This window comes from Stegodyphus dumicola, chromosome 7, assembly GCF_044657685.1.
Source record: "Stegodyphus dumicola isolate Sdum_Otavi_A_Nest chromosome 7, ASM4465768v1".
Classification (NCBI taxonomy): Eukaryota; Metazoa; Arthropoda; class Arachnida; order Araneae; family Eresidae; genus Stegodyphus; species Stegodyphus dumicola.
The window spans coordinates 189066621-189076204 of NC_140774.1; the positions used below are offsets into that span (position 1 = coordinate 189066621).

General features: G+C 29.6%; 2 protein-coding genes across 6 annotated transcripts in view; one reads left to right on the forward strand and one right to left on the reverse strand.

The window, feature by feature from the left end:
• LOC118189627 (ATP-dependent RNA helicase DDX4-like) overlaps nucleotides 1-2257 on the reverse strand; it is a 58627-nt gene extending 56370 nt beyond the window's left edge. Inside the window, exons 1-2 of one of the 4 annotated variants that reach the window (XM_035360279.2) lie at nucleotides 2132-2257; nucleotides 937-976 (exon numbers count right to left, since the gene is read on the reverse strand). In XM_035360279.2, coding sequence (XP_035216170.1) covers nucleotides 937-975 — 39 coding nt within the window. In that variant the 5' untranslated portion in view covers nucleotide 976; nucleotides 2132-2257. Of the gene's footprint in view, nucleotides 1-537; nucleotides 583-936; nucleotides 977-1125; nucleotides 1195-2131 lie in introns of those variants that run through there. The other 3 variants (XM_035360283.2, XM_035360281.2, XM_035360282.2) reach the window with 3 other exon arrangements.
• Nucleotides 2258-2727: 470 nt separating this feature from the next.
• Nucleotides 2728-7226, forward strand: Mpi (mannose phosphate isomerase). 2 transcript variants are annotated; one of them, XM_085821175.1, is made up of 3 exons: nucleotides 2728-4223; nucleotides 4933-5001; nucleotides 6490-7226. In XM_085821175.1, the coding sequence occupies exon 1, from the start codon at nucleotides 2893-2895 to the stop codon at nucleotides 4123-4125; it is 1233 nt and encodes a 410-aa protein (XP_085677301.1). In that variant the 5' UTR covers nucleotides 2728-2892; the 3' UTR covers nucleotides 4126-4223; nucleotides 4933-5001; nucleotides 6490-7226. The 2 variants fall into 2 exon arrangements, with proteins under 2 accessions (XP_085677301.1, XP_035216176.1); XM_035360285.2 differs by having other exon boundaries at nucleotides 2729-5001.
• Nucleotides 7227-9584: the final 2358 nt, after the last annotated feature.

The window sequence follows — 9584 nt, forward strand, 5'->3', positions numbered from 1 at the left end:
TCTGCACAATTAAGTCTTATAATTCAAGAAATTTTATTTATGGCTGAGAAACATTTTCCCTGGTAAAGGCTAAACATAGAAAACGGAAAGTTGTGTTGAAAAACCAGCAGAGTTGGCAGCTATGTAATTCATAACAGAGTTTGACAATTACAGTAATGAAACACCTGGCATTATTCCTACTACAAAAAGCATGGATTAAAATGAACATAAACTCACATTCAACATAAACTCACATTCATGAATAAACTATTTTCATAATACATCATTTACTTCAAATTAATTTGAATTCAAATGACATATAAAATAAGTTCAATATATGAACAGAATCGTAAGAAAGCTTAACATAAATCAATGATGTTATCAAGTGCACGAATCTAATATAAACTTAAATAAATAAGGTTAAAATATATTTTTAATAACTTGCTCATGAAATTCAGAAAACCTCTACAAGACAAAAATAATTCATGTGCAAGATTATTACAGTCTTGACATCTTTATTTACTTTACTTTATAACATTAAGATACTAACTCTCTTACCCTTGGTTTTATATTTCTTGTACGATACATAGTGTACAAAACAAGATCCTTAAAACAAATATAGTAACGGTACCTATTTCATAGATATCACAATCACATGATAACTAAACAGGAAAATGACAATACTCAAAAAGAGAATATCTGCCTACCAGTGATAAATTTATTATGATAAAATCTGAAAATGATAAAGTCAGTTACATGTATTTCTAATCTTAAATTCTTCATTACAATAAATGCAATAAACTAATTTTGATGATGAAATTATCAACTTGCATGCTGTATTTTTTAGTTAAAAAATTATACAAAAGAAATTTTTTCAGACAGAATAATTTTAATGTCAAAAGTTGACATAATAAAATTTTGAGTGGAAATACTGACAAAATTATCAAACAAACTTACCTGTTGAGTTGTAACTACAGTATCATCATCATCCCACATTCTAAAAAAAAATTACAAGCATTTTCTATTACAAATCGATTTTTCAAAAATATTAACACAAATTTTAAATTTTATATTTTTGAATTTATAAAAAATTTATACATTCAGAAATAATATACAAGATTTCAACATTAATTAGCTACATCATACTTTAAAAGCTTTAATGACTAAAACAGCGATTCTGTTTTTTTAGGGACAGACGTACAAATATGCATGCATACATTTTCCCTGAATCCGGTCCCGATAATAAAAGCACCAAAATATCTTTAGATGAAAAAAAAGTATATTAAGAACATTCGCGAATCCCCCCCCCAATGTAAGGTGTATTGGAGATAAAATTTATTTATTTCAAGCATCCTTTAATTCGAAAACGAGATATGAACACGTACGCTTAGATAAAAAAAACTACGGCTGAAAATCAAACACGTGACGAACATTTTCTCCCATGCATGTACAGTGGTGATCGGTGATTAAGTATATGCATAAAGCACGTAAATCTTGTAAAAAAACACTAGTTATTTCTAATAAGTATTAAAAGAAAAGACTTTTGACTAAGCGCTGAAACAGCACATTTTCATTTCTTATATTCTTAATAAAAGGATGTCTAATATTGAAGGGCTAAGACTTCCAATTCACAAATACTAACAAAATTTATTTTTTAATTCAGAGATGATACACGTTTTTAATTCAGAAATTTAAGTTCTATTGTTCTACAGCTTAATTAGCATATATATTATGAAAAATATTCCCAACCTGATATTTATTTAATCTTCTTAAACAAGACACTCTCGAATCTTTTTAAATTTTAGTATAATGACACTGAATTTTTAAAATACCACCTGCCCTTAAGCAGTACTATAAGAATATAAAATTACAACATACTTGAATGAAATATCAATTCTTCTCAGTTCAAACAGTTCTAAATTGAAAGAGTTTCAAAAAAGATACTCAACAAAAATTACTTTTGATACTTCACAGGAAATTTTAATACAATCAGCTTTTAAAACTGCGATACAAAAGCTCTCGAATTATAAAAGCATGTTCTTTAAGCCTACTCAGCAAAAGCTTTGCTTACTTCAACAAAAATCACAACATAGTCATATTTCATCATATACAGACAAAAAGTAAGATGTTAAAAATATTATTAACTACTTACTTTTTTAATAAGAGCGATAAGCTAATCAATACCACAAAAAAATTAAAATACTTCCACCACAGTAAGTACTACCTTTGAAATTTACAACACACTAAACACAGAAGTTAGAGAATGAGCCGCCAAATGATAGTTGCCACATCAGTTAACACATTCTCGATCAAAAATGCGGAAATAAGAGCTACTTTTAAGCGCCATTTTGTATGATAGTTCAAAAAATATAATATTATACCCTACTATAAAAATATATAGCAAGGATATAATGCATAATTTATTCATATTTTCAATGAATGCCAAGCAAATTGATAATAAATCAATTATTGAAAATAAACCATATAAATAAAAAATTAACGGGAACAAAAAAAGCAAGTTTTTAATCTATTTCTTTTGATTATATTTCACTCTCGTGTGTGAATCCTATTTCTTTTACAAAAACACTGATCAGTCTCCAACATGTTCACAATAATTGCTTTTGCCTATACATTCTTTTCTTTCGCTTTACGTCTTAATATTTTGTGTAGCGGGTAAAAAGACTTGATGTGTTTGACATTCGACGTAAACAGAGGATTTTTTTTTTTTTTTTTTTTTTTTTTTTTTTTGTTTTTTTTTTTTTTTAATACCAGGAAGAAAGTAATTCGTGACAATTTTCGATCTTTTAACCCTTAGGTGCTCAAAGTCAACTACTTCATTTACAGTAATATCCTTCATCTGTCTTTATATCCAATTGTATCTGATATTTCATTGCACTGAACTTTAGCGTTAGTATGTCTGCAGTATTTAAGATTCAGGGTGTTCTGAAGAACTACGATTGGGGAAAAATTGGTCTTAACAGTTTTGCTTGTAAATTGTATAAATCTGCATTCAGTGATTTCAAAGTGAATGATGTAGCTCCTTATGCAGAACTGTGGTTAGGCACTCATCCTTCCGGCCCTTCTGTTATTCCATCTCTGGGAGGAATGACACTTATGGATTGGATATCAGATCATCCAGAATGCCTTGGACAGAATATCACAAACTTGTTCGATAAAACGAAGGGTCTGCCCTTCCTTTTTAAAGTTCTTTCTGTGAATAAATCGCTGTCTATTCAAGCACATCCAGATAAGCAAACTGCTGTAAAACTTTTTAAACAAAATCCTGATTGTTATCCTGATGATAATCATAAACCTGAAATGGCTATTGCTTTGACAGATTTTGAGGCTCTGTGTGGTTTTCGGCCTATCAGTGAAATTATGATATTCTTGAAAGAAATTCCTGAAATACAGAAAGTTGTAGGAAAAGAAATAATTAGTGAATTTTTAAAAACTGAAAATCGTGATACGTTTAAGAGTCTATTTCGTGCTCTAATGACTTGTCCAGCAGAGATATATCAACCTTTATTGTCTGAAGTTGTACAGAATTTTAAATTGGATAAATATCATGGTGACCTATGCAAATCAGTTTCTAATTTATTTCTGAGAGTTTCTGATGAATATCCGGGTGACATTGGTTTATTTTGCATATTTTTTCTTAATTATTTAAAATTAAAATGTGGCGAAGCTGTATTTCTTGCTGCAAATGAACCACATGCTTATCTCTATGGTGACTGTATTGAATGCATGGCATGTTCTGACAATGTTGTAAGAGCTGGTTTAACTCCTAAATTTAGAGATGTTTATACATTATGTGACATATTAACTTACAACTGTAAGCCAGGAAATGAAAACATATTTCAGTCAACTGTTAATTCTAATGATCCACTAGTGAAAACATATAACCCTCCGGTAGAAGAATTTACCATTGATAAAATATCATTGTCATCAGATTATAAAGCTTATGCGTTAAAAGTTCTTGCATCTGCTTCTATATTGTTGGTAGTATCTGGTGAAGCTACTTATAAGCATAAAAGTGAAGAACAATTATTACATCCTGGAACAGCTTTATTTATTTCTTCTCAAGCGGAAATTTATTTAAATCCAATATCTGAACTTCTCATTTTCAGAGCTTATTGTTGCAATTAAATATTAATCAGTTTAGTGTTGTTTCAATCTTTATGAATTAAAGATTTATGAATTGTGCAAGTTATAGTGTTTTCGTTTTTATTTAAAATGGACTAAAAGTTAGTATAATTATTTGTAGCAATCTTCTATTTCTGTAGCCTTTATTCTGAACTATAATGGTGTCTTTTTGGTAGCAATTTTATTTACCTCTTATGTTTTTTTATATAACTATGTAGAATCATGGCATAAAAACTATGGCAATATCTAATGTAATATTTTAAATGTTTGCTTATGTGTGCTATACACAAGATATGGAATCTTCTTTGTAACCCTTAGATTTCACCATTTTAAAAATATATATATATAATTTAAATAATGTACATAATTTTTTTAAGAAAAAATTATAATTTTTATTTATTATTTAAAAATAATATAGGAATAAAAATATGTAATATCTTTTTAGTCGGAATGTTTTTTCATTTAACTTACAAGAAGGCAAATACTTTCGATTCATAATATTTAACATTCTCAAATTTTCATGATTTATCACTACAACAAATAGTCCATATAATTTGTAGAAAGCTTTTTACCCTGTTCATTCATATATTTAATTAAAATTTAAATTAATTAGTAAAATATCGCAGGTTTAGATCAATAAATGAAATTGAAGCAGTAAAATATTTTTAAAAAATGTGAATTTTTTGTTTTCCATTGGAATTCTTTAAAATTCTTCGTTTAAAAAAGAAGTTATTGGACAACTGTGATTGTATGTTGCATAAAACAAAAAGGCTTAGTAATGTATATAATGTTGTACTATTGCCTGAATAGGAAACAAGAGGAAGCATACAAAAGTGGCTTGAGTGACAGATGAAAAGTGCTGCTATGTTTGGATTAAAGGTATGTCCATGCATATAAACCATTTCATGATTATGAGATTAGGACTTTTTTGGAAGGAAAGAGTGCAATATTAATAAAATAGTAATATTCTTTGACATATTCTTTGTATAATAAATAATTGCTAAAAGTTACTTATCATGTATGACTTTTTTTAAAAAATCACAAAACTATCGATATTTGTCCAGCAAACATTATTAACACACCAATAAGAAACACACTTTTGCAGCTTAAAATAAAAATTGTAATTACTAAATAAGGATTATATGATACATTAAAAAAAATAAGCACTTATATTTTTCAAGAAATCATCCTGCAAATTTTTTTCGCACCATCTTCTTTTTTATATATGTTACCGTGAAAGACCAAAATTGGAGACAGAATGTCAACATTCACCAAATACGTCAGTGAAAGATCGAATATTTCTTTACATTCTTGTACATTTGGACCCTCACCGGTGTATGTCGACAATCACAGATATACTCTGGTGTAGGTCAAAAAGAGAGGAGTATATGTACACGCTGCCATTCCAAAAGGAAGTGTTCCACAAATAAATGCAGTTGTAAAAGCAAGGGCCTCTTGTGCAATTCAAAGTGTCATAATAGTTTAAGTTGTTGCAATAAATAAGATTTGAATCACATAATTTGATAAAGTTTATAACTTCTATTATTTTCCTTTCTCATTTTGAATGTACTGTGTGTTTTAAGTTCTTATGTTCTTAAGTTCTTATTCTGAGTCTCAAGTACGTTTTTTTGCGAATGAATTACGGAGAAGGAAATATAATATTCTTTTATGTTTAACATTCACCATTAGTACATGGTGAATGTCGACATTTACCGGTGTAAGTCAGAAATAAGAGTATTTGGAAAATATTTCGGACATACACCAAGTGACTATGTGAATGTTGACATTCACCGGTGAAAGTCGACATTCTCCAGATTTAGGTGTTTCACCATAACATATACGCATCAGTATGCTTGTGCTAAAAAAATAAAAAAAAAAAAAAAAACAGAGAATTATATATATTTGGTATCATGTACAACCTTGGCACTACTCACTTACGTTTATCAAGAAATCCTGTAATTTTTTTTCACTCTCGTTCTTTTCGCATACACAGTGATCCTTTTTGCTAAAAAAAATATCACGGAATTCCACAAAATTGGCATATTACACTGGAACAACGAAAGTAAGGTTAGCAAAATAAAATCATTATCAAATAATGAAATTGCTAAATTTGGCCTATATTTGATAGTTAACTTTAGCAAAATACTTTTATATAGCCACATAAGTATGCATTACACACTATATGATGCATGCATATATGTAGTTCTGTAACATTACATGGCTAATGCATGTAATCACATATTTTTCTGCCTAGCTTTTTAACGCAAGGTTTTGAAAATTTTTTAATTATTTGCAGAATTTTTCCCTTTTTGAAGGCATTTAGAAATGGATTCTCCCATGTAGTGATCATTTTTTATTTGCTTGTAGATTTTTTATGAGGCAGTGACTGATGAAGTGATGACAATTATAATGAAGAGCTTCAAGAAAATAGACTATCTAATGCTCTTAATGGTTCTGGAAATCACTGCATGAGAGCAAGTACAGTGGTTTGGATTGGCGCATAGAATACAGCAAAGCCTCGAGGGCTATCTGCCTAAGGATAGGGATGCCATCAAGGAGGACTTTCTAAGGGAAACTGGCTCACATGGGGAACAACACAAAAATGACCATGCAGGTAGCCAGTGTTTAGCAACTTTACCATTAGGCCACTAGTGTGCTAGCAGGTACATTGAATGGTGATGACTTGCAAGCTGTAGCAGATGACACAAACAAAAATTCCAGCAGCACTGAATGATAGAAGGCCTGAGGAATAGCCATGGAAAATAAGAGTGAGAATTAAAGTACAGTGAAGTAGAAAGCAAAATATCTTATTAGCTATTGTAATGTTAACATTACTATGTATTCTCATCAGAATGTTGATCTGATCTACATAAATAATATTTTGATAGTTTATCCATCAATACTTTTAAATTCATTATGTTCTGACTGCAAATACATCCTTCAGAAATTAAATTATTTGGGTAATTTTCCCTACTTGATTTTCATATGAAATTTGTAGAAAAAAAGGGGGAAATACTCATGAAATACTGTATTTTAAGTTTGTAACCCAGATTTCTATTTTTTTATCTGTATTACGTTATCTGTAATAAATTCTTTAAAAATTTTGTTGAATATTTTTATTAGAATTAAATTACTTATTGTAAAATAAATGAGGCAATGCATAATCCTATATTTGAATAACTCAAAATTGATTTACATTTTTTAAAATAATTTGCAAAAAAAATTTTTTTTTTTTTTTTTTTTTTTTTTTTTTTTTTTTTTTTGGTGGGGAAGGGAGTTGCTCAGTTAATCTTGTACACAAATTGACTTAATTTCAGGAGTGTATCATATTAGTAACAAAAAATAATGTTATGCTTTTTTATCCAATCGGTCAATATTTGTGCATAGTCCATTTACTTCTAATTTGTCATCATACTTCTAATTCTAACTGGAATATTACATCTTGATCCTTATGCTTTCCTTTAATAAAATAGATTTAGGTTATTACGGCAAAGCCTCGAGGGCTATCTATCTAAGGAGAGGGTCCTTCGTAGAGGACTTTCTAAGGGAAACTATTTTATATACACGTTACACATGGGGAAAACCACTAAAATGCCCATGCAGTTAGCCTGTTTGTGGGATTTGAACCTCGGACCGAACTAGCAGTGTTCAGCGATTTTACCGCTCGGCCGCTGGTGGGCCCTTTCAATAAATTAGACCAATTTAGGGAAACATTATTGATTATGAGATCCATTATTTTCTGCTTCTTTGCCAATAAGAAGCTGAATAATACGAGCTTCAGACAAAGTATATCATATGAATAGTTTCATTTAAAATCTCATTTGTGGTAAATTTCATACTGTTTAAAATTTTCATTGCTTGCGTATTATTCTGTCGACTGTGAAAGTTGACAGAGATCATTCCTGTAAAATTCTCAAATAACTTACTCTTCCTTTTTAATGAAACAAATCAGTATTTAACATGCTTCATTTTTTAACTTCAGAAAATGTTTATCATTGATTTCCACTATTTTGTTAGGCTTTCTGATTTTACCAGAAACTCTCTTTAGAATGGTTCGAGTAGAAACTTCACTCATATAATTGTTCCTATCTATTACTGTTCTGTTGACAATATTGTGTTCTTTAATACACTTTTTTATGACAGAATCCCATAACTTTGAAAATAATCAGTGGTTGCTATTCTACAGAAAGCAGCTCCTAAATTTTATTCACTTCTTTGAAATGCAAGAAAAATACAGCAATAACAGCTAATTTATGTCCTTGTTTATAAAAACAAAATGTGGCTTACTGGGGTAACAAAAGCACAGATATTATGAGTGCATTGTGACATTACACTTACCCATAACTAGCAAATATCATGCTGTTTGATGATAATTTCAAGATCGATAGGATAACACATAAGTACTCAATTTTCTGAATGACCTTGCTATAAAATCCAACATTTCTGCTATTTATGGAAATTGCAAAAATACTTTTCATCATCCAAAATAATTAATTTTCTATCAGCAGAGTCTTCATCAGAACTTCAACAGAGTTATCTGTTTATCAATGTATTTTAGAATTTCTAATATTTATAACAAATATATATTTCTAACATTAATCAATAAATTTCTCTTCAGTATTTATGAACTCCTATGCACGCAGCATATTTTTTAATCAATTTTTACACTGTTTTCTTTTCTTAGCCATTTTCAAGTCTCTTAATTTTCTACTCTTGAACATCAAACTTTTTTTTGTCGATGATTATACACCAGGGATGGTCACAGGACTCCTCATTAGCTGTGTGCAGCTCTTATGCAGATAAAATATAATAATCTAAAACTGTAAAAAAAATTACATTTCTTTTTACAAAATTTTTAAACTTAAAACTGATCAATACCCAAATGCAATTATTTTATTCCATTTCTTGTTATTAAAAAACTTAATAAAGTTAATCCCAAAAACTTATAAAAAGATTGTAGTATATCCATCAAACAATTCTGTAAAGAAAATCTTTAAAAGTTATATTTGCTTGTGGATGCTTCACAAATGTTGTCCATTTTAGCAGTTAGCTACCAGATGTTTGAACATGAAGTTTACCCCCCCCCTTGATATATATAGCACAAAATCCGAAATAATCAGGACTTTGCCGATTTTGGAAATTTCTAGATTGCAGATTATTAGTTTAGATTTAGCAACATTGGGATTTCAGTTATTGCTATGTCAGATACAAAATTGCTAACTCTCAACAAGCTCAGTGCCAAAATGCATGCTGCCACATAGTATCAGAATTTAGAGAACAAAAATTCAAGATTGATGGAATTTTTAGAATTTAGGAGAGGCAGTGGGCAGTGAAAAGTTTTTAGAATCTAGGGAGGCAGCAGAATTTAGGATGCATAGACTGCACCAAGGCTGCAAAATGGGTAATGCTGGCCCCTCCCTCACACACACACAACCACTCAAGAGCCAAAAGTATGATCCTGG

Coding starts and splice junctions, on each gene's coding strand:
- Mpi (XM_085821175.1), top strand. CDS start 2,893: ATGTCTGCAGTATTTAAGATTCAGGGTGTTCTGAAGAACTACGATTGG.